We start from the raw sequence: 24,877 nt of genomic DNA on the forward strand, positions 1-24,877 counted from the left end.
CACATGCAGACTTCCGGCAGGATCAGGGCCTTGATGGAAATACGTCTTAAAGAACGTTGTTAAGGATTTATACAGGCAGGGGCCGCAGTGTTTCTGCAGGCAGCCTGGGGGAACTGCCCTGCCCAGTGAAGTTTGTACCCTGGCCTGAAAAACATCTGACCATAGCACGAAGGCACTTTCTTTGCAGATACCAGATGTTCCTGCACGTTTATTAAGAGAAACCATCGCAGTGTAATCACTGAAGGCGGGAGGGCAAGGGGGGAACGGGCTGCAAAGAGGCCGCTGAGCGCTCAGGACCCCATTCCTCTGTCTGCAAATGCCTCTAACTCCCGCAGGAGGAAGGCGCCTGCTTGAGCAACCGAACACACCCGAGATTGCGGGGCCGCTGGGGGCGGTCCACAGCTGGGATTCGCGGCGGGGCCGAGCCGGTCCCAGGGGAGCCGCTGACCCTGGCCCCTCTTGCGACACGCGCTCGCCGCCCATTCCCCGCGGGCGGACCCCGGGCCCGGCGCCTCCCGCTTGGCGGGTTCGCGTCCCTCCCAGCCCAGGGCGCCGCTGGGGATTGGCAGAGTCCAGCCCCTGGCTGACTCAGGCGCCGCAGCCTTCCCTTATATGCTGGCGCCGACGGGGGGGAACCAGCCCGGCTGCGCAGGAAGCAGCTGCCGCTCCAGGACCATGCCCAGGCTGCCCCCGCTGCTGCTGCTGTTGCTCGGGGGCTGCCTCTGCCCGGCCTCCGACGCCGGCCTCCACTTCAGGGAGGGGCAGCACTGCTACAAACCGGCCCCGCGCAAGGCCCCCGGGCTCAGGTGAGCGCTCGGCCGCGGCGGGGCGCCGGGCCTCTGCTGCTCCCGGGCCGGGTGGGAGGAAGCGGGAGCCACGAGCAACGCCGCCGCTACTCCCGGGCCGCTGGCCGGGCGAGGGGCGTAGAGGGACCAGGCAGCAGATGTGAAAAATCCCGGGGGTAAGAGGAGCCTGTATAAGAAAAAGACCCACAAATCGGGACTGTCCCTATACCATGGGGACAGCTGGTCACCCTAGGCGGGGCGGCTCCTTGCTGCAGGGAGACCGGGGCCCGGGACTCGGGAGAAGCCCCGGTCAGCCTCTCACGCGCTTCCCGAGCCAGGCAGGCAGAGCCCAGCTGCCGGCCGGAGCCTGCGGGGCCAGGGTGGCGGCGTGCAGGGAGGAATCAGCTGGGGCTGAAATCCCGGACTGTCACTGTTCACGGGATGCCGAGGCCGTCGCAGCCTCTCCTTCCTGTACCCCGCCTGCACCCTCGGGCTTTGCCCTGCCCCTGCCCGACCCGCAGTGGCCCCTCCTAACTGCACAGACCTGCGCCGCCCGGACCAATTCGTTTCGATAACATCCACGCTCCTCACCGTCCCCTAGGGAGGCGGGGAAACGGGGTGTTTGCAATTGGCCCCAGTTTCAGCAGCAGGGCCAAAGATTCTCTGCTTCTCTAGGGGGCAAATGGCCAGGGCCCAACTCCTCAGAGGGAATTTGGTGCCTAAATACTGTGGGCACAGGGTGATCGCTGGCGGGGAGACAGGGATTTGCCCCGCTGCTAAATTATTCCTTGATAGGGGACTCCTGAGTGATGCAGAGGGGGAACACTAAACCCATCCTCTTAGTTTTGAGAGTAGATAGAAAACAGCGTGAAGCCTGGATTGTTTCATGCGAACTCCTGTGACCTGCTGCAGTGGCCAGGCCTCTCATTTCTTAATCCCCACTGCCTACCTGGGAGCTGTTTCTGTGAGTTAACACAAGTCACCAGCCCATATATAGAAGAGCATTAAAGGTCATGGTGGCTAGCGCTGTCATGTGATCTCAAGCTAGGCTGGAAATTCTCACACATCATATTGAGACTGGAAGATTTTTTTCCCCCCCCTTTTCTCTCTCTCTGAAAATATAAAAATCCTCTCCTACTACTTTGTTTCCATATAGAACCTACCCTCGACCTCATGAGTACCTGGACATCGCAAAACTGCCCCCGAGCTGGGACTGGCGAAATGTAAATGGGACCAATTTTGCTAGTACCACCCGGAACCAGCACATTCCTCAGTACTGTGGGTCTTGTTGGGCTCATGGCAGCACCAGTGCCTTAGCAGGTATTTGTTACTGGGTATCTGTTGTTATTGGGTGTTGCTTTTTTGCCAGTCAGTCCGTTTCCAGGATCCCCCAACACTCTGAACCCCCTGACGATGGGTATCTTCGAATTGCAGGATTATCAGCACTATTAAGGGACGTCACTGCACAAGACTAAGGGCCTAACTCCTAAGTAGCTTTGGTTATCTGAGCCAAGGTACCTGTCCTACATAAGACACACAGAGGCAGGGGGAGGGGGAAGGAAGAGTCTAAAATGAAGGTGGTTTTGGTGGTAGCAGGTGCTGTAGGAATTCCCCAAATGGCAGCTGAGGAGGGGAATTTTTTTTTTTGCTGGTGGAATATACCATCGTGATAGGGGTGTCCGCCCTCATTTAGAATTATACACAGATTAAAAAGGAAAAATTGGAGTGATGAATACACGTGTAGCAGAATGGACATTGCTTGTGGGGTGGGGATGTCGCACTTCCTTCACTGTACAGTTCTCTTCTCCCCCTTCCATTCAGTCACCATTCTGGCTTTCTGGGGCCTGAGAAGTAGGTAGATAAGTTATTCTAACAATACAGTGAAGACCGAGATACAACTGTGACTTCCCTTTTTTGGGCGGGGGAAGCAGCTCAGCTGGAGTTTAGCTTTGGGTGGAGGAGTTTCTCTGTTGCGTCTTCAGTGGGACAGATGCACATGGGGCTGGGAGCACGTTATACAGGTTGAGCGGACATACTGAAGCAGGGGAAGTCTCACAGGGATGAGATTTCACTACCCGTCACTCAGGGAAACAGGTACAGGTTTCATTGCCAGTGTACATGGCCCTCTGCAAAACACGTGCAGATGCCTGCAGAGCTTATCTGTTAATTTGGATAGATATAATACATAAACAGTGTCTGGGGTGGAGATGCAGAATAGAGACTAGGTTGGAGGCAGTAGGGGCTGATGGGGAAACTAGTCAGGGACAGGATCATGCATCCGATGAAGTGAGCTGTAGCTCACGAAAGCTCATGCTCAAATAAATTGGTTAGTCTCTAAGGTGCCACAAGTTCTCCTTTTCTTTTAGTCAGGGACAAAGATGGAGTTATGAAGAACCAGGTTTTTAATTAATCCAAAAATGCAGATAGCCAGGCAGGGCTTGGTGATCATGTATATCAGGGAGCTGGACTTCAGTGTAAACACAACTGAAGTTTCTGATTGGCCTGTTTATAGTTTTGAGAAAAAAAATAAAGGTGCCCAGGACATTAAAACAAAATCAAACTTATCAAAATTCCTTAACTTTAGTAATAGAAGGGATGTCAAATCCCTGCTTCCTTGCTTTCACTGGAGGACCAGGGAAGTAGAGTGGAAGTTTTCTCAGGCCTCAATTGAAGCAGTAAGAGTGGCTACATTTCATAAAAAGCTCTTCTCAGACCTCTGAGAAGAATTAATTATCATTATGATTGGGGTAGAAGCATTACCCAAGAGTTCCAGTTAGGATCATGGCCCCATCGTAGTAAGCTTTGTACAAATGCTTATTATAAAGTCCCTGTCCCAAAAGAATTCAGTCTAAGTACACAAACAAGTGGGAGGGCAGAGAAAGCAAAGAGGTGGAAGAGCAAGTAAGAGTAAACCAAGGAAGTACAATTGGGCATAAACTGTCAGAAAATTTGGCCCTTGGTCTCTTTGCTGCCTAAATCTATGCAGATTTGAGATTTCAGAGCTTAGCAGAACATCTAGTGGACCTGGGATCTACAGCCAGCCATACATACCCCTGACCTGCTGGGTGACCTGGGGCAAATCACTCGACCTCTCTTTTTCCTTTATCTGTAAAAGAGGGATAGTCATGCTTTCAAGCTTTGTAAAGGGCTTTGAGATCTGTAGATGAAATATGGCATAGAAGAGCCAGGTATTATTGTTAGTTACACCTGAGTGCTTTCATAATTGGTAGATGTTAGGATTTACCTAATTAACGACTGAAATGAAACATGTTCATCCAAATATATCTGCTCCTGAAGCCAAACTTGGAATGGAAAATGTTAGCTGCACCTGCAAAACACACAGACGCCATCATTGTGCCCACTCAGATTGGGTCATGGTGTGTGCACCTAGCCATTCTGTTGGCATACTGTAGGCTTTTGTATCCACAGCTGTCTGCAGATATTTAACAGATGCAACTAAGAGACGTAGCCGAAACATTTGGCCCAAAATGACCTACAAACAGTAAAACTAACAAGCACCAATTGCTTATTCTTTTGTTATTACCACAGATCGCATCAATATTAAGAGAAAAGGAGCTTGGCCTTCTGCCTACCTCTCTGTTCAGAATGTTATTGACTGTGCCAACGCAGGGTCCTGCGAAGGTGGAGACCACTCAGGTGTTTGGATGTATGCTCACGACCATGGCATTCCAGATGAGACCTGCAACAACTACCAAGCCAAAGACCAAAGTATGGCAACAAATTGCAAACCTTCCTAACTACTACTCACTCTTATTTGGCAGGGTTTGGTATTAGCTTTAAAGGAACATAAATATAATTTATGTAACACACCCATTTCTTTTTCTGCTTCTGCCTACTGCTGGCTGCTAGTGAAGCACCTGCTATCTGCCTAGGAGCAGCAGGTTCCCTTAGAGTAGCTGTTTGGGTTATTTTTGCACGAGAATCAGACAGCATAGTGTGTTACCAGCATGTCTGAACAAGCATCCACCATCCAGGCTGCTAATTTGAACTCGCTAGTCACTGATGTGCATCGGTGCTTCCATGCAGTAATATTTAGAAGTGTCATCTTAAGTTACCAGGCAGATCTTCAGTCTGTTCTACTTACTTGCAAACAAATCCCTTGAATTGTTTCTATAGCTCCACAGAAGCAGTTTAATTATTTGCATACCGAGACACGTATCAGGAAGTAAAAAGAAAAGGAGGACTTGTGGCACCTTAGAGACTAACCAATTTATTGGAGCATGAGCTTTCGTGAGCTACAGCTCACTTCATCGGATGCATTCAGTGGAGAATACAGTGGGGAGAGCTCTATGTATATAAATTTCCCCACTGTATTTTCCACGGCATGCATCCGATGAAGTGAGCTGTAGCTCACGAAAGCTTATGCTCAAATAAATTGGTTAGTCTCTAAGGTGCCACAAATCCTCCTTTTCTTTTTGCGGATACAGACTAACACGGCTGCTACTCTGAAATTTATCAGGAAGTAGTTTTTATAACCTACGATTGAAAAGCATGTTTGAAGGCTGTCACAGATAAAGAGCGCATATCATTGAATTATTATTGACTGTGGAGACTGCCTTAATTAGCAATCTGAACTTGCAGCTTTATTTAACCTGAAGAAACAAGCAGTTTTCTCTGCTATATTTAATCTTATAATTATGGACCCCAAAATGGAATTCAAGTCTACCATTAATTATATTTCATTTGAATAATTAACCGTAAGAAGAAACACTAGCTTGCAATGGTAATCTAATGTCACTGCTTCTTTATAGCATGTAAGAAGTTTAACCAGTGTGGAACATGTGTTACCTTTGGGGAATGCCACGTGATAAAGAACTACACGCTCTGGAAAATTGCTGACTATGGCTCTGTCAGTGGGAGAGAAAAAATGATGGCAGAAATCTATGCCAATGGTCCAATCAGGTAAAGACCGTATTACAGGGTAAGAGTTATCCTGTTAATTTTTATTAAAGTTGTTTTCAGTTTATCCCAGGAAACTTGCAGAGCCTCCTTATGTAGCTCATTCAGCGCTTCTTCACCAGAACAGGCCTTAGCCTCTGAAGACTGAAATGTGCTAAACTTTTGCACAAGATCTTATGATCTATAGATCCACTTAAGAACTTTTGATTTGAAATGAGAGCGGGTGATGGACCCTGTTCTCCTTTAGCCTGCTATAAAAAATATTTTTGAATGAAGCTCTCTTTGCTTGTTACAGTTGTGGCATAATGGCTACTGCACAGCTGGATGCGTACACTGGAGGACTTTACGCTGAATACGACCCCTCAGCCGTGGTGAATCACATTGTATCTGTGGCTGGCTGGGGTGTGGAAAACGGAATTGAATACTGGATTGTCCGTAACTCCTGGGGTGAACCATGGGTAAGGAAGAGAGATTGCAAAATGAAATGCACATTTTTAAAAACTCCAGAAATGTCTGTATTACGAGCTGTACAAGTAGCTTGTTCATAAAAAAACTAAGTCTCCCTCTTAGCCATAGGAGTTTTCTCAATCTATGATTTTTAATGCAGCTGACAACTAGGAAAAAAATCTGAATGGAATGGAATGCTGCCCTGCAACAAAGAACAACACATAAGGCAATAAGAGCAGGCCAGCCTCGGTGCGGTGTCAACTCCGTAAAATCCTAATGCTGCCCTCCTATGTCTAGGCAACTCCCATTGAAGCCAGTGGTAAATAGCAATTGGAACCATAAGTCAAACCCATTTGGCGATGGAGAGTAGGATATGGAAATAGATTCCTGGCTGGAAACAAATGAGTTCACCAGAGAACCACACTTTCAAATATGCTTGTTTTGTGAATCCCACTCAAACCCTTTGCAGGTATCTGCCTTCACCTCTAGTCACCCTTGCTCTGCCCAAAGTACACTGCTTATGAGACAAGTTACTTTGTTACTAATTTATAAACCTTTTGCCAATACTAATGAAAATTAATTTACTATAGGGTGAACTGGGCTGGCTGAGGATTGTGACAAGTGCATATAAAGGTGGAAAAGGAGCTGAGTACAATCTCGCTATTGAAGAAGATTGTGCCTACGGAGATCCTGTATTACCTTGATTGTTTCTAGAGTTTATGGGGTACTTTCTGGCTTTGAAATTTCGTTTTGTTTTTTTCCTCCAATCAAGTCTTTTTTTTAATTAAAAGGCAGTTAAGAGGAATTAGCCCAGATCACCATTATATTTTTAAGCGGAAAAACTGCCTCTAGATTTTGAACTTACACTGCATATTGAAAAGCAGTTGTTTGCTTAAAAGACAAACTTGCTTATCCTCTGCTTTATGTGCCTGGTACTTACCAAGCAACTTATCAGAAGTTTTAGGTACAAATCCTCTCATTGGAAAAATCATTCACTTGACGATATTTAATCTGAAGGAATATATAAGATTTATTTTGCACTTGTAACAAAGGAGGTTTTCCTTCTAGTACAAACTTTAAAGTTTGCTCAAAGCAAGAGGTACTGATTTCTTTTAAAAAAAATTTGGGTTTAGAGACTTGTAAATCATATACACAAAGTACAATAGCACAAAGTAAATATCACTGAGCTACATAAATGCAGAGACCATGCTATGTTTTTTGTTCTCTATTTAAAAACTGTGTCCTATAATCACATCCTATTGTTTCACTAAGGCATGTGTTGTATTGCAGATTGTCATTTTTATCTCATTGAAAGTGATGCAACAGTAACCAAATCTCTAAAACTACTGGAAAACGTTTAATATAAACACTGTTATTGCCTGGTGCTTTCTTTGCTCTAATTCTAGGCTTTGGTATTTGAATGGCTGTGCTATTTTTCTGCATTAGAACAATGACTTTTTTTTTTAAAGGGGGGGGAAGGGAGAAAAGGGTTCTAATGAGACATAACTTTTAACATGTGCTTTTAGCATACAAGGAAAGATGGTATGTTATCTTCCTCTTTCCTGCTTACTCAACCTGATGTGCCTAGTTCTCTAATGGTGTAAATTACAACCCAGACCATATCAAACATTAACTGAATCACAGTTGTTCAACTGACATTGTTTCTTATGTTAAGTGATTAGAGGGGGTGCAAGTGGATTGTAAGAGTTTAATGGAATTTGTTTCTCAGCATTAAATTACTGGTACCTATGGCAGCATGGTTTAAACAGAATCTGTACTTTAGTTAAATGCCACTATGAGGTGCCAGTGAAGGATGATTGATTGGGGGAATGGAGCCACGTTCAATGTCAGTACGTGTATAGGAGTAAACTAAGGATACCCTACAAATGCACGGAAACCGAGTGCCCCATGTCACCAAGGGTCCTGCTCCTGGACTGAGATGCTAATCAACCACAACATACTACATGTGGCAGTATGTAGTGAAGGTCACATTCACCTAGAGCAGAGGTTAGGGTCTGCATTTCAGGTGTGCTATAGGGGAGCTACAGCATTCTGCGTTTCATCTTGGCAAGTTAAAGAGAAACTGATCTTCCAATGTCTTAAAACATCTAATTTCCAGAGCCAGAGAATGTGCCAAGCTCATACAGCTGTCTTTTTGTTTTAAATAAAAGCTTACTTGTTCACTTGTGACCTACAACTGACAGGCACATTACTCATCTACAGTTGTTTCATTGTGACAGGGGCTTTATTTTACAAATTATTAGCTCCACCACTGTCCCACTGATCTTTAGCACCATTGCTGCTGCTGCTTTGATAAAGTGATACCAGGTCCAATCTTTACCTTCAATCTCACAGGGAGAAAACTCTCAAACTAGTTGCCTAGCAAAATACAGAGGACAGTCTAGGGGCCTATGATCCATATTCAAACATGCAGCATTGTCTCATAGATATAGTATAGGATGAGGGCCACAAGAGCTACATTTATTCCTAGTTGTGACAGATGTTCTTTGGGAACTTGACCAAATGCCTTTCCTTTAGCTGTCAAAAAAGGATACTAAAACATTAAGGTTGCAAAGTTAGTAGTCTTTAGTTACATGGTTGCAGGTTAGCATAATTCATATATGCAAAGTAAAGGTGCATAGGCAACCTCAGTTCTGCACTGCTGACTCTTGAAAGCTCAACTTTGCACCCTTGCTATTCTTTAAATGTTTTTTTAAGTTAATTTTAGGTTTACTAAAAATCTAAGTTCCACAAGATGGAGCTACAGTGACCCACATGGGTCATCAGCAGAGTTGTCCCTTGAGGTCCACACCACTGACCTTTCACTTGAAGGCCAAAATATGGTTTTAGGGGCAACTTGAATTTTGACATTTCCTAACTCTTGAAAGCTCAGCCTTAAGGTTCTTTTTAACAGTAATGGGGAGGAGTTAGCTATCAGCCTCTGTGAGCCACCACTGGTAGGGGATGAGGTACACTAGCTGACCTTGGATTTCACTGCTATTTGCTGACAGCGGAGTAATGAGATTGAAGAATCTTGGGTACCATTCCAGTTTCTGGAAAGGAGTGTTTTCAAGTAATTATAAACCCTTTTACCATCTGCCCCATTGCAGGGGAGTTAGATTGCTTCCTCCTCACTGCCCAGACATCAATAGGGGGGAAAGACAGAAATGCAAACAAACATTCTCCCTCCGTTCAGTCTAGTTGCCAGGAGCAGCAATTCCAAGGCAAGTCCTGCTTTGCTGCTACAGGCAGGGAAGGAGCATGCTCAGTACCAATTGAACACTGCTGCCAGCCTCTAACAAACCTCAACTTACCTTGTGCAAACTGAATTTTCAGAGGCCAAATGTGTGGATTTTCAGTAAAGACCATTTGCCTGAGAGCAGGATGATTCCTGCTTCAACACATGGAGGTAGCAGAGCTTCTCAGTGAAACAGTTGTAAGAAGTTTTTCAAACATGGGCAAAACACTCAGCATAGAAATCTACAACCTGAATGCTTATAATTTGGTAAAGTTTAAACTACTGAAAATAATTTATAATGGAAAGTGTTAGCCACCTTGACAGCTATTTATATAGAAGTCATGTCATGGAGTGAGTTGTGCTAGGCACTGTATGAAAAGAACAAAAGCTTACAATTTAAGTAGAAGACAAGACAAGAGATGGATATAGACGGGGGAGAACAAGGAAACAATACTGGTCATCATGGTAAGCACTAGTCTTGGCATACCAGTGGCCTGGCCATTTTTTGTAGGCATCACAGCAAAGGAGAGTTTTAAGGAGGATAATGAGGTTATTATCCTGATGTTTACAGCAAGCCCCTCCCAACCACGAGGAGCACCAGAGGGCAAAGCATGAAAGTACTTGCTTGGAAAGTTAACGAGAGGACAATGGAGGCCAATCCAAGGCAGGAGTCAATGTCTCAATAGCAAATGAGAGACTGTAATAGGGTCGGTATTGGCCATGAAAGGCTTTTAGAAGAAAGAAACAGATTCTGTTTGGTGAGACAGAGAAGGGGGAACTTATGGAAGACTGCAAAGAGTTAAAGTTGGGTGTCCCTTCTACCTATAATACTCCCAGAGGTGCCTGAAGCCTTATATTTTAAATGTTGACAAAGCACTTTGGAATGTTCTAGCACCTTCCATTCAAGAACTAGGAAGCATTATTTATGCAAAAGATTCACCACCTTTAAGCAATGGGCCAGTGTTATGGTAGTAACCTAGAGTTGCTGCAGCAGCACTGTCTCTGATTTCTTTTAGGAAGCACTGTCCCCATTACTCAACTACTACAGATTACAGTCTGATTGAGAGTCCCACTTGTATTGGGAGCATGGGGGGAGAAAAGAAGGTTCTTGCAGTTCTGCAGAAGAGTCCACAAACAATGGCACGTTATCTTGTGTATTAGTGAACCCATGCCTGCAGTATCTCATTACCAGAGATTCATGAACACATTTATAACCCACTTAACTGGCTATTTTGAGGGTTTGGTTTCTTTTTATGAATGTCAATCTAAACAACAATTTTGTGCCGATCATTAGTTACAAGTGCAATTTATCGGGATGAAATTAGGGCATATAGATATTAACATTCCTTAAAATGGCATGGCAAGTTTGGCTTCTCTGTGCCCCCATTTTTTCCCTGCATGCGTTTGTGTGCGAAACAAAAAAAAAAAACATACCCCAGAGTTAGGTTTTAAAAAGTCAGGCTAACCATATAAAGCATAAAAGAGGTCTCTGTCAGAGTACTGTTTATAAAAATGTAGATTAGAATCTCAGTGGTTTATTTCCACTGCACTTCTCCACACTAAATTAGTAAATGCTAAAGTAATAAAAAAAGCTACATCAAGAAGTGTTTATACATATTCAGATAATTTAGCTACAGTACCAATTGTGACATGGTAATGAAACTTACCAGTAACGTGTAACACATCTACTAAACAAAAAAAAAAAAAAAAGAGAGAGAATTCAGAACAAGGCTGCTTACACACAGAATTTGTCTAACAGTACAGAACTAGCCTTGATTATTACAACTCAGTTTGCGTTCCACAACACATGTAGTTTTTCAGAAGGTGATTTTGTAGGATATTCAGAACATTCACCTGTGGAACGCAATGACGAGAAAACAATTATCTTGGGTTCTCTGCAGCACAGGACTAACTGTGTGCTCATCAAACCACAAGACACAAGCCTGCAGCACTCAGGGTTACAGTCACTACAAACGTGTCGACGGACTGTGTGTGTGTGTGTGTGTGTGTGTGTAAAAAGAAAAAAGTGTGTATATATATTTTTACACACACACACACACAGAGGATCAGTAGAAGAAATTTCTACAATCTGTGAAAGTAATAAAAAACATTCCTTGAAATAGGACTATTTCTCATGCTGTTCTTAGGCTGGCAAACTGATTTTTGTAATAAACATATCCTGAAGTATTAATTCACTTATGGATTGATCCTTTCCCAAAGATGCAATAGAAGACCTCTAGAATAAAGTTCACAGTTACTGTGCAATATGGATCAGCAAGCATCTCTACACTTCTTCCTTGTTGGCTGCCATTGTATCATCCAACTACAGAACCCTACTGGTGATGGGCATGGCAAAGAAGTGATTGTCCATAACCTCAGTATTCATGGTGCTCTGCATTCTTGTTTTCTCGCTTCCTCAGTTCACCATAATGAAGTTAGATTTGCAATGAGCTTAAAGAAAAAAAAAAGATTTAAAAAAATTGTTCAGCACATTGTTTTGGTTATAACTGCTTTCATGTGCAATGTCTGCATTATATAATTGGTTTGTGACAATTCAGTAAGTTAAAATCTAGGAAACAGATTGACCCTTTTTGTTCCGATGCATGAGTGTGCTATGGAGGCAATAGAAAGGGACTTGCACTGCTATACAGCAACCTCTCTAGAAGCACTGGTGAAGGACTTTCAAAGGAAGCCCCATCTAGCCATCCCTGGTTAAAGGAAAAATCTCTCCACATGGGTCTTTCAGAGGAAAGGGAAACTAGAATGTACACAATAGTGCCTGTATAATATATTCTGTTAAATGTAATCCCCCTCCCACAAATATTATCTTCAGAATGTAACAGGTATGTAAGGGAGTGAGGAGTGAACAAACATCTTACCTATGAATTCTGTGACAGGGTCATGTTCACCTTCTGTTTTAATAGTGCCTGCAATGCTTTCATTCTCTAAGATTGGAAGGAAAAGCTGCACAAAGTCTGAAGTATATGGAGGAGCAATCACATCCAGTACCTGAGATATCAGACAGAGAACTGTGGGTTACTTTTCCAGTTTGGTGATTGGCAGAGACCACTGACTTGTGTTACCCTCCTTCCTTAAATCAAACTGGTGGTATATTACTAATTCACATTTCTTTCACACCACCTCTAGTCTCCTGCCATGCTTTGGCCCTGTACTGCCTCTAGCTTGCTGATGTTGCAAACAAACCTGTTTAAATCACTACAGGAACTCCCACCCCCTGAAAACAGTATGCCATGTCCTAGTGAGTGTCCAGTGTTAAGTGTATATCTCAGAATCTGATGTGTCTTGAAGTACAGGTATTTGTAAAATCCTCAGTTAGTAATCTCTGCCAATAGTCTAATCCAAACAGATATAAAACCTATATTAAATCTCTTCTGGTTGTGTGCTAGTTGTCCCTTTTCAAAGCAAAAGGAACAAAAAGAGCTACATGAATAAAAGTGAGCAGCTGACCTCAGTAACAAAGTATCTAATGAGTGAGATGTCTGTGTCTAGTTTCTCCAGACACTTGCGGATATAACCAACGACAGGTAGGACATATCCCCGACTGAGTAAGTGAACCATTCTGTCCAGAAGGGTTTTCTTCAATTCCAGCTGAAAAGACAAGAGGCGAAAAAAACATGCATATGAATCAGAATCACCTAAAAAAAGGTGTTATTGTTCATCCTTATCAATTCAGTCTGTCAAGTAACTTTTTATGATGACATAATATTCTTGAAGCAAGTTCCACTGGGAATGTTGGGGCAGCAAGATCAGTTATCTGTTAGACTTATGACAAGGAGCAACATAAAGAACAAATCCTTTAAGTATCACCTGTTCCATGACATCAAGCTGGGAGTGTTCCGTTTCAAAGAGCTTGACAAGAAGTTGCAGAACTTGGGGGTGAAGCAGCTGATGGCACGTGCTGATCTGCAAATATGAGGTAGTGTTACGATTACCAGTATTTCTACTTCAAAAGACAGTTATTCAAGCAGGCTTACCCTTATTTTCAGTTATTGATCCACTGCTCAATACAGAATTCTTCAGGACTGAATGTATATAACTGCCATTCATCCCTTTGGGGGCTAGAGTTGCCAACTCAGTGGGACTTGCTCCAGGAAATCCCATCTCATTGTACCAAGCAGTTAACTCGGGGTGCTGAAATGGATTCGTAACAGTAAACTGACTGATGTAATCCAGTGTGTGACTTCAATGGATTTTGGATCAGGCCCTTAGTTCCACTCACAAACCTAAAAATTGCCATTACCATCACCATTCAGTAACATATCCATTGTGGTCTTACCTCATCTAATAATGCCAGATGCACTGGAGTGTGATCAGTCTGAAGCTGAAAATATCGTGGTTCTGACACTGTCCAGTCCACCCACTTTAATACACCCATTGCCACCACAGGAAACCTAAATAGAATAAGCTCCATTACACAAACTGATTTAGATACTCAATCCTAAAGTGTGTTCTTAGTCTTGCCTACAAATCAGCTGAAAGTTTAACTTAGATTAGAATTAATTCTCAGAGAGGAAAAGAAATACTCTTCCTGCTACCAGCATGTTCAGAACAGGCTCCAACTGATAAAGTAAAAGGAGATGCTCAGCCTAGAGAAATTTCTTCTCCCTTCACAAGAATGCTCCAGTAGCAGAGAATGGTATGTCCCATACACCGTGGGCAAGATGATCTCGCTCCATATAATCTACTGTAAGGCTGAGCAGGCCCAAGAATTTTCCAGTCAGATTACTCAACATCAGCTGTCTCAGACTTGGGGGAGGGTGGGGATTGGGGGGACTGTGGTGTGTGTGAAAGGAAAGATTTGTGCTAAGATTCATTAGGTAGGAAAAAGTGACTCCGATGTGACTCATCTCCTTCCAACTGTACAAATGCACAGTCTTCTACAGTACAGAAGATTTCAGTTTGGGGAACGGAGTAATAAGATGGAGGTAGACCAAGCCGACTTGATTACAGACTGATCCAGATGAGGTATATTTGGAGCCTCAATGTCGCTTATACCCTTGCAAATATGGCCATGAGAGATCTTTCACATATATGCTCAGAATGATGATACTCCTAATATTGCCCACAAGGAAGCAACTGCTCCGGACGAGTGAGCTGTGAATAGAAATAGCTTCCCAGTTCAACATTCCCAGAAAAGGTCTTTTTAGACCTAGTTATCTATCCAGAACACAGCAATTATATCACGACTTATTACTGAAAAATACACCTCCCCATGAACAGCAATTTTGAAGACGGAAGGAGTTTCACAGAAATACTACATGTTCTCCCAAGGGCTCCAGCACAGCTACATTACATAATACAGAAAAGAGAAGCAAGAAAAAACAGAAGTCAACACCTAAATAACAATCCTCTGAAGCCAGTGATGTGTAGCATTATGAAATACAAAACAGAGCTAGCTGCAGCTTGCACTATTTGCTTCTTTTTATTACTATGTAAACTGTAGTTTGTTAACAGAAAGGAGTTTCAGCTCAGGAATAGACTTTCTACCTACCTGATGCACTGATAGAGGGTGCTCAGCTCTGCAACCAGCTCTGAAGCTCCTTTGTTCTCATTGCAGCACAGATTGTGAACAGTTTCAACAGCTTTCGAAGTTGATTTCAGCTCATCTTTGTTTATGCTCACTCTCTTGTTCTGAAAATATTTCAGAATTAAGCTCTGAATGCAAGAGTTGTGAATTTTACAGGAAATTGTTGGCTGTTTAGGGAAAGAATTATTATATGACACGTCTCACATAGCTTTACCTTTCACAATGCTGAAATCTGTATATAAATTTGTAAAGTAACCGAAGTACAGATGAGTGTAAAGTACTATGAATGTTTATCTTGTATTATTAAAAGGTCTATTTTCATAATTTTAAATTAATTCATTTGCTTCTAAAAGGAGAGTTCAGATTTTCTAGCACAGCACAGACCACTGCAATTGCTACTCTAAGATACAATGGCAAAAACCCCCAAACATCTAATTCCAAACGTTTGCTCTACTGGCCTAATCTATAGAAGACCTGGACTTCCCATTTTTTTCAGTTGGAGCTGGGGGGTCTTTAATTCCTCTGAAAAATCAGGTGCACACAGTTTTCGTCTAAGAAATGATGGACCTTAAAACAACAAGCCTGGATTTTCCTTAAGTATACTTACATTAATGCATTAACTTTAACTTCTGCACAAAGAATCTGATATTACCTTTTTCCATGTCTCCACTACACTGGCTGCATATGCTAATATGTGGATATACTTGTGTTTATGGTCCTGATTGATCTTAGCACCTGGCTTAAATAGTGACTGCATGAAAAGGTCCAGAAAGGCGGGTACTCGAATCTGTGAAGGAAACACAGGGTTTCATTAGTGCAACAGATTAAAAAGCACCAAATAATATCTGCATCTTATGTACACACACAGAATAGGGTACAATAATGCATTAGCTGCTGAGCGACAGACCAGATGGTTTAATGGGTCATATTTTTAAAGGGGCTCAAATCAAAGTGCTGGCACAAAGTGGAGAGTACAATGAGTAGCACAGACAATATTATTTAGAGATCTAAATTTTCCTGTTTATTACTTGAACTCCACACATAATCAGGTATTTAGAAATCTAAACAAGATCATTTGCACTTGTAATTAACTTTGGGGACACTTTTTAAAATTTGACCTAATAGATCTTTTCCATATTCAACTTCTGGGAAATGTTGTAAAAGCATTCATAATTAGATGCTACAAGTAGCATGATCACATTTCTGTATTCCTTAATGAGAGGAGTCTCCATAATGAGTAACTGAGTGCTAGCAAGCGGCAGCACTTATTACTATCTCTTATTTTGGTGTTTGTACAGCACCTTGCGCGATGGGGCCTGAAGCCCTGATTAAGGCCTTGAGATACTTCTGTCACAGAAATAAAAAGAAAAACTTAACAGTATAAAGAGGTAACTACAAACCAGTTCTACTGGAGGTGGGTCCATGCTTGTAAACATTTTGAACAGGACTGTGATGTCCGCTGGATTCAGTGCTCCTTTGGATAACATGGCACCAAGTGCTTGACATGCTCGAGGGTAGGAGGCTGCAGTACCCAGGGCTAGAGTGATCTGACTAGCATCGTGGCCTCTTGGTAAAGAGCAAGACACACATGGGCATTATATTTTTCTTATAAAGAAATGGAAACATGTTAATTTTAGCCTCAGAAACATACAAATAGAATAATCAGTGTTTGTCAGCTAGTGTGCAGAAGACAGCCTTAAAGACTGAACCCTTTCCTCAGTGAGATAATACCAGTGTGGCTAAAGCAGGAAATAAAAGATTTGCATAGGATATTTTAACAAGTTTTTACACAATCAGAAAATCAACATTAATTAATTCTTTCATCATTGCTACTTCAGGTATCCCAAACTGGAAAAAGGGCTTGTTTGTTGCTCTGTAGATAGTTGTTTATTGACCACACCTGAGCAGCTCTCTTACTGTGCAGCTTTATCCTACTACGAGCAGGATGAAGAAATTTAGGAATTCTCTTTCTCAATCAAGAATGGGTAAAGCTGACATTTTGTGATTTACCATACTTTTACCACTGAAAATCTGCTCATGTGAGAAAGACAAATTAACAAGGACTTACTTCTCATGAGCAAATCGCTGAACCTCCTGAGCAATCCTGTGCACAGCAGACCCACCTTGCTCTTCTTGGGCTAATATGGACATCATGGATTGAGCAAAGAGATATGTGTGTTCTCCATGGCAAACCATTTTCTGTGAACACATTCAGGAAGAGGTTATTGGCCAGTCTGTAAAATCTGGGTCACCCTTCAACAAATATATTGCCTTAATAGCAGCAGCAAGGTTAGTTATGGTGCTGTCCAGGTTTGGGCCCCACACTACAAGAAGGATGTGGAAAAATTGGAAAGTGTCCAGCAGAGAGCAACAAAAATGATTAGGGGACTGGAACACATGATTTATGAGGAGAGGCTGAGGGAACTGGGATTGTTTAGTCTGCAGAAGAGAAGAATGAGGGGGGATTTGATAGCTGCTTTCAACTACCTGAAAGCGGGTTCCAAAGAGGATGGATCTAGACTGTTCTCAATGGTAGCAGATGACGGAACAAGCAGTAATGGTCTCAAGTTGCAGTAGGGAAGGTTTAGGTTGGATATTAGGAAAAACTTTTTCACTAGGAGGGTGGTGAAGCACTGGAATGTGTTACCTAGGGAGTTGGTGGAACCTCCTTCCTCCGAGGTTTTTAAGGTCAGGCTTGACAAAGTCCTGGCTGGGATGATTTAGTTGGGGATTGGTCCTGCTTTGAGCAGGGGGTTGGACTAGATGACCTCCTGAGGTCCCTTCCAACCCTGATATTCTATGATTCTAAATAACTGAGTAAGCTATAATGTAAATGGAAAGGTGATACCATAGAAAATCCAGTGCAGAATGACATCCTTGTATGTGATGCTATTCCAGAACAAGCTAGATCTAGAGATCCTGCTTCACTTTACTACCCAACATAAAAGGCTTTTTGGAATTCTCTCTTCTGCACCCAACTGTCAGATCTCATGGTTTTCCAGTATTTCTCTCACTAAATTTAGAGAATTTATTAGCATTAAGCTATCCAAACCTCACTACAATATTTAACAGAAAAGAACACGCACTTGTCACAATTCAGGGCAACTGCACCTGTATTTCCCCTCAGTGGTACACCAACGGTACCCACCCTCAGACATCCCGCTCCGCATCTGTTGCCTTTCTTGGATGGACACACATTTCTCTATCCCTTCTGACTGGGGTATTCCCAGGCTGCACAAGGGTATTCCCTTGACTTTACTTTTAATTCCCAGCACAGAAAGGTTGCCCTAGGACACCTGCTTGCTTTCTCTTCAGGACAGAGAACAGTATAATTGCTTGAGATACAAGTTACTGCACAGTTATTTCTAAGCAAGCCTACTTTATTCTTAAGAGGAAACCTATTAAAAACAATAAAAGGCGCATGCTAATAAGCTTACCAGAGTTCATCCCAACTCTCATATAGGCTTTGGCAAGTGCAGTCTTTTAATACCCCCATCCCAGGGGCATCCTTGTGGTTACAAGTTCATCAGAGCTTCAGCTCAGAACAAGCACACAGTCTTATGAGGCCCCAGTAGGCCAAGTCCTTCCAATCCTCCCCTAAGCACTGGGATCCTCCATGAACCAGGGGTCCTGTCCATTTGCTGGAACAGGAAGAAGGCCCTGAGGCAGATTAAACCCCAGGCTTTTATCCAGAAGCATTTCCTTTGTCCGTTGGTCCCTGAAGAATCCAATTTGAACTAGTGTATTTATTTCTCTGCCTGAGGGTGACTTCAAAGGGTCGATAATAGAGGAAGTATATTAGCCCCGCTCCTTACTAGAGAAGGTACATACAATGCCACAATACAAACACAACTGCATTTTTACTACAATGTTCCCAAAGGTGTTAACCCTAATGAATGAGGGTTAATTTAGTAACAGAGCATCAGCAGCAAATTCCCAGTCCCAGACTTTCCCCCAGAAACGTGCATCTTTTATTGCCCAGTCCTCTCCTGGACAACACAAATTCATATAATATTAATAGAAAATGATATGCACAAATCCTGTTATCTCAAATGGAATTTCCCCAAACACTTCAATCCAAGCACACTGTTGGATGCTGAGGAACTTCCAAGAGTTGCTGCCTTGAGGTCCTGCATCATAACCAACATTCTTCTGGGTCTAGATTTTCTAGACCACTACAATTATGCCAGGACTGATACCCCGCTGTGAACTGATAGCATGTGTCAATCAGGACACTGGTGATACTGCTGAAAGCATAATGGGCTCTAAAATTCCTGCTAGACTTCTACACCTTCAAAATTATTCAGATTAATGAACCTCAAAACATGTCATCTCAGCAGCCCATACAACCCCTGGTGGTCACGACTCTGAACAATATAAAAGTTATTTTTGATGCATAACTCTTGGTGTACATTTTTTTCTGTGGGCCCATAAACAAGACTGCATAACCATTTCACAACATTCTGAAGATACACTGAAGTTTCTACACCTCCCTTATTGCCAGGGAAGAGGTGAGATTCCTTTTGACAAAAGGTAAAATGACACTTACTGCAAACTCTGGGAGGTTCTTCTCAAGGTTTTCTTCCCCTCCATCTAAAATTGTAGCCAGAGAAGTTCGTAGCACTCGAGAAAAGACTTCTAATTGCTGACATGCAGTTGATACACTGGTTATTTCCCCTTGATAACCAGCATCAGATATAAGCTATAACAACAAACAACACTTAAAATGATTTTGGTATCTCAGCACATCTTAGCAAGATTGGATGAAACTACACTGCACAGAATGTTAAAAGAGTCTCTGCATACACTCCATGGAATCCAGGTAATACAAATAAATAATAGTCAGCATCTAGACACAGACTGAAAAATATGATAACAGGACAGGTGGATAAACCCAGGTCATAACATGGGGAGGAATAGCTCGGGGGTTTGAGCATTGGTCTGCTAAACCCAGGGTTGTGAGTTCAATCCCTGAGGGGGTCATTTAGGGATTTGGGGCAAAAATAAGGGAGGATACTTGGTCCTGCTGTGAAAGCAGGGGACTAGACTCAATGACCTTTCAAGGTCCCTTCCAGCTCTATGAGATAGGTATATCTCCATTTATTAGTGGGGGATCAGTGGTTTGAGCAACCCTTCTAAACCCAGGGTTGTGAATTCAATCCTTGAGAGGGCCATTTGGGAGAAAATTGGGGACTGGTCCTGCAGGGGGTTGGACTAGATGACCTCCTGAGGTCCCTTTCAACCCTGATATTCTAGGATAACACATTCCTGTACTTTCTGGAAAAAAGAAACAAAAGAAAAAAGAAAAAACCTCTAGGACATAATATAAAACAATGCATTTCCATTCCCTCTCAGTGAAAGGTTTTACTAATGTCATAAATTGTTAAAGCAAAGTTAAAGCAGTTCACATAAAATATAAGATTCACCTGTGAACTGAATTAAGCTTCCTAATTAAGTGTTCTCATTGCTATCTGGGACCATTAAGTTACCTGCAAAACCTTACACAAAACAAGTTTACGAAGCAGTTAGTCTCCTGGCTTGCCTGTGTGCACGTAAGAGATCCAGGAGACTATCTACTTCTTGACACACTACCAAAAAAAGGTTAGCCATCGGTCAGCTGTTCTATAACCTACATGAAATGGGTTGGTGGTCAGTCTCCCTTTACATCACAAAAATACACCGTAACAGTTGGCATCCTTGCAAGTGGTTTAAAGGAGGCAATCAAGAATGGGTCCCCTGACAGTGAGGTACACTACGGTGAAGCCTGTACTGAGGACATCTGTACAAATACTTGCTCTTCATGTAACCAGAATGCTATAGATTTCAGTACATTTCACAAACACCAAACTCACTTTAAAGAAGCCTTACCACATGGCAGTCATAATGAGAACGGTTTAGACTGCCTACAAATGAAATGTAACAATTTACTATTAAAATCCACACATATAGATTACTGTCTTTGATCCTTGATTTAGCTAGGTCAAACTAAAAGAAAAATATTTCCAAGATGCAGTCTGCAACATTCTTCCCATAGAAAATAAACTCTTAAAATGCACAGAGTTAACAATATGATAAATAGTATTAACATGAATGCCCAAGAGATTGGGAAAGGTTACAGTTGGCATGATTGGCGGAAGAATTAGCTTATTACTGAAACAATGATTTCTGTTTATTAGACTCCAGTATTGATTACCTTAACAGTAAAATTAAGCATCAGGCAGTCTGGATGGGCTTCCGCAAGTTTGTAAAAAAGATCTCTCCATGTAGGATGTGCTATCATTTGCTCAAGCCAGGCTGGAGTCTGCAAAAATTACAAAGACAGAAAGAAACACTGCTGTACAGTGCCATAAAAAAACTGAATTCGTACACATTTATATAATCCAACAGATTCCACTTCTTTAGCTTATCCAGAGTAAAAATTTTACATGCATTATTTCAAGAGTCTTGAAAGAGAAATAGCTAACTGGAACCTTGTAACAAAATAATATGTATTCAGCACTGAGCAGTTTCCACTGTCTAAGTGAACCTACAGGGCTGCTTATATATGTAGAGTAATTTTAACAGAGGGCTAGTTTTAGAAAAGTATTAAAGAGGAATCTACAGCTTCCTTCCCCAGTATTTGAATCCAAGGGCCACATTTACCTTGATCTAAAGAGATACAACCTCATAAAGATGAGCTCAGAGACATTATGTCCAACTATTGCAATCCTGAGTCTGGCCACTGAGCAGCTGGTCTGTACTTGGCCATGTGTATTCTATGCATTACCTCGCCTTCCTCTGTAAAGATGGAATCTGCTTTCCGAGGGTCAAAGTGTTTGATGAGTAAACTTTTCAAGTGATTTTCTACAGTTTCCTGAACCTGCACCGGCTCAACACCTGCAAGGAAGGAAATGTCACTGGGTGGAATCTGAACTGTCAGAGTAGTAGCAACTCCTTGAAGTTTCTCATTGCTATTAGAATAATAGAACAGAAGTCATCTAACAAATTAACTAAGAGGCAAAAAGGGAGACAGTATTCAAAACTCAAAATAGGAATATCAAGCAATATTAGAGCAGATTTGAAGGATTTCTCTTTCCTAAACACAGACACACACATGTGCAGGTTACATTAATCCTTTTCTCAACTTGTCTTCTCCACTCATGTGAGCAAGCTGGGCACTGACATTTACAAGACACCTAAATAGGCTGATAAGTACATTTCAATATCTTGTCTGTTCACAAGAAAGCATATAGAGAATAGAGAGTGAACCTACATGGCTACAAACTAAAAGACAGCTGCTTCCCATATGATAGGTTCAAATACACACCCACCAGCCTCCAAGTATCCTTTTGAATAACGTGTAATGAAGTAACCAGTATCTGTAATGTGATGGCAGTGATTTAAGACATTTCCAACAGTGTGCATATATGCTTTTCATGCTAGTTACATTTGAACCTACCAAGATGTAGATTTCACCTCTTCATTACACCATGGCAAAGATCCAGCAAAATTTACACTGTGAACTTGCCCCTTAAGCGGCAGAGCTGCAGAGATCCCAGAAGGTATGGCAGTAAAGAATTTCATTCTCAATCAGTACTTTTGAAAACTGCATTTACAAAACTGTATATTTAACTGATCCACAAGAAGCAGGCGGCAACTAAAATGTAGTTAAATCAACATTAATTATGTTATGCTATAATAAGATGTTAGGTATTTCTAGAGTATCACAACACTACCTAAACACTATTCTCTTCACATGGGATTAAAATAATAGACAAAAAGCAGAAAGTCTAATAGACAATAGCTCCTTTCATACTACAATTTTAGTATTTTTAGTGTTCATCACCACAGTACCTCACTCATCCTTTGGGTACAATTGTGTTCTATTAGACAGCTGCCACATCACTACACAAAAGTGGAACTAAAAATATTCCCATCAGGTATATCGGGATTAAAGGAAAAAAAATGAATTTAGTCATATATTTCGGTATAGAATGGCAACTTGGACATCATCCAACTTTTGGGTATGATCAATGTTATCATAGAATATCAGGGTTGGAAGGGACCTCAGGAGGTCATCTAGTCCAACCCCCTGCTCAAAGCAGGACTAATCCCCCATAGTTGCCCCAGATCCCTAAATGGCCCCCTCAAAGATTGAACTCACAACCCTGGGTTTAGCAGGCCAATGCTCAAACCACTGAGCTATCTCTCCCCGCCCCATATCTGCCAACAGTTCAGAGATTTCTGATGTATAAAGAAAAACTACAGCCACAGGACAATGGTAGGCCACTTAGCATACCTGTTTGAATGAGCCACTCTGCCAGTAGATTTACAGTTTGTGCTACTGCAGTATAATTCTCTGACAGCAGTTGGATAACATTCTCTGGAGAGCCACCTGCCTGGAAATACCTGACACAGGGTTAAAAAAAAAAAAAAAAAAGCAGTTATTTCAAAACTAACTTAAGAAACAAAAAACACCCCACCCCTATGTAAAGGCAGAACAATGCACTCAGGTATCATTTTCACACACTGTCTCTTACATGCAACATATTATCATTACCTATCAAAATCTTTCACACTCACCTTTTCAGTGTGTTAAATATAGAGGGTTCCATTATATAATCTCGAGTGGAAAATTTATGCAAACATTCTTGCTGGACTTCAGCATCATCTTCTCCTTCTCCATACTCATCATCCTGCTGTTTACAAACACAGAGTCAGAGCAGTTATTTCTCTTTTACATTTGTTTTTTTCTACTGTGCTAGTTACATTTTAAATAGCTTGCTCGTTGCCCATAAAGGTGCACATACACCATGATCTCCTACAGCAAATGCCTTCTACAGTAGAAAGCACAAGCTCTTAACAGAATTTACTTCAACACCTAACTGCATTTAGGGAAAAAATGTATTTTTAGGGTGGAAAATGTATTTTTAGGAAAGCGAGCACAATCAAACCTTAAATACAAATAATACTGCAATTGTAGAATCAGAGCATTAAATGATAAATCTCTTGGAGCAAGACATGTCTCTTTCCTTTATACTTTTTCAGCATCAACTGTGAAAAAATCCAGGCACCAGAAGCAGCCATAAAGAATAGGATTTTTTAAAATATACCCCACATTTACAGTATTTGCCATATGAAGGGGGACTGGCAGGGTCTAAAGATCAGCCATGATTGCCAGGAACTCATCCCAAAAAGGACAGGGGCTCAGGAGGGCACAGGTTTTGATATCACAGGGGAAACCACAGTTATTTTAAATACTGAGGAAACATTTTTTATTACTCCTGACAATCACAGAGGGGAACCCCTGTGCCCCCTCTGACCACGCCAATGGGTCAGCGAGTAGGAAGCAGGCAGGCAGACACTTGGGGCGCACCGAGGACACTACAACCCACCCTCAGCAGGGCAAGAGGAGAGAGGCTGTGCTGCTTTGTGCAAGAGAAGCTGTTTTGTGATGGCGCAGCGGGGACAGGACAAGGGGAGAGTCAGCCTCTCGGAATACCCCGGTATGAAGTGTGGGGGGGTGGGGAGTGGAGCCCCCTAGCCAATATTCCCGCCTCTGCTCCCCCTCCAGACGGGACCTCCAGCCATAACCCCTCAGCCAGGCTCCCCCCCGCCTCTCACCGCCCCTCCATCCGCATCGTCCCCCCACTCCGCCGCGCTGCCGCTGAAGTAGTCAGTGTCCTCCATGGGCTCCTTCCGCTGCGAGCCTCCGACCGAAACGCCCGCCCCCCAGCCCGGCTCGGCCGGCGGAACCAGGCCAGGCCCAGGGGGAGGGATCCCTGGGGGGCGGGGAGCCGCATGTGACGGCGGGGGCGGGTCTCGACCGAGGGGGGGGCGGCTGGGCGGGGAAGAAACTGAGCAGGGCCTGGCCGCGTGGGCTGAGGCGGGAGGGGCGGGGCCGCGCGCGCGCGGGAGGGGCGGGGCCGCGCGCGCGCGGCCGTGGGGAAGGCTCCTCGG

General features: G+C 42.8%; 2 protein-coding genes across 4 annotated transcripts; one reads left to right on the forward strand and one right to left on the reverse strand.

Moving 5' to 3' along the window:
* The first annotated feature begins 478 nt into the window (after window positions 1–478).
* Window positions 479–8,342, forward strand: CTSZ (cathepsin Z). Its single transcript, XM_073309218.2, has 6 exons — window positions 479–806; window positions 1,942–2,105; window positions 4,335–4,514; window positions 5,558–5,708; window positions 6,001–6,163; window positions 6,743–8,342. The coding sequence occupies exons 1-6, from the start codon at window positions 613–615 to the stop codon at window positions 6,854–6,856; spliced, it is 966 nt and encodes a 321-aa protein (XP_073165319.1). The 5' UTR covers window positions 479–612; the 3' UTR covers window positions 6,857–8,342.
* NELFCD (negative elongation factor complex member C/D) lies at window positions 6,873–24,727 on the reverse strand. 3 transcript variants are annotated; one of them, XM_073309217.2, is made up of 15 exons: window positions 24,542–24,725; window positions 23,501–23,616; window positions 23,217–23,326; window positions 21,705–21,814; window positions 21,132–21,239; window positions 19,488–19,640; window positions 17,007–17,137; window positions 16,339–16,504; window positions 15,591–15,725; window positions 14,903–15,042; window positions 13,688–13,802; window positions 13,219–13,314; window positions 12,859–12,999; window positions 12,270–12,399; window positions 6,873–11,841 (listed from the first exon to the last, which is right to left on the reverse strand). In XM_073309217.2, the coding sequence occupies exons 1-15, from the start codon at window positions 24,605–24,607 to the stop codon at window positions 11,807–11,809; spliced, it is 1,752 nt and encodes a 583-aa protein (XP_073165318.1). In that variant the 5' UTR covers window positions 24,608–24,725; the 3' UTR covers window positions 6,873–11,806. The 3 variants fall into 3 exon arrangements, with proteins under 3 accessions (XP_073165318.1, XP_073165317.1, XP_073165316.1); XM_073309216.2 differs by lacking the exon at window positions 6,873–11,841 and having other exon boundaries at window positions 11,881–12,399; window positions 23,501–23,613; window positions 24,542–24,727; XM_073309215.2 differs by lacking the exon at window positions 6,873–11,841 and having other exon boundaries at window positions 11,882–12,399; window positions 24,542–24,727.
* Between the last annotated feature and the right edge of the window lie 150 nt (window positions 24,728–24,877).

Source organism: Lepidochelys kempii, chromosome 13, assembly GCF_965140285.1.
Source record: "Lepidochelys kempii isolate rLepKem1 chromosome 13, rLepKem1.hap1, whole genome shotgun sequence".
Classification (NCBI taxonomy): Eukaryota; Metazoa; Chordata; order Testudines; family Cheloniidae; genus Lepidochelys; species Lepidochelys kempii.

What these genes read in the sequence shown, in the direction of transcription:
- CTSZ (XM_073309218.2), top strand. Translation starts at nt 613, where the DNA reads ATGCTGGCGCCGACGGGGGGGAACCAGCCCGGCTGCGCAGGAAGCAGC. An exon ending in CGCAAGGCCCCCGGGCTCAG is followed by an intron (nt 807 to 1,941) that starts GTGAGCGCTCGG and finishes GTTTCCATATAG; the next exon opens with AACCTACCCTCGACCTCATG. An exon ending in ACTCCTGGGGTGAACCATGG is followed by an intron (nt 6,164 to 6,742) that starts GTAAGGAAGAGA and finishes AATTTACTATAG; the next exon opens with GGTGAACTGGGCTGGCTGAG.
- NELFCD (XM_073309215.2), bottom strand. Translation starts at nt 24,607, where the DNA reads ATGGAGGACACTGACTACTTCAGCGGCAGCGCGGCGGAGTGGGGGGAC. An exon ending in ATCTGGCATTATTAGATGAG is followed by an intron (nt 13,315 to 13,687) that starts GTAAGACCACAA and finishes TCATATTTGCAG; the next exon opens with ATCAGCACGTGCCATCAGCT. An exon ending in AGCTTGATGTCATGGAACAG is followed by an intron (nt 13,000 to 13,218) that starts GTGATACTTAAA and finishes TTGTCTTTTCAG; the next exon opens with CTGGAATTGAAGAAAACCCT.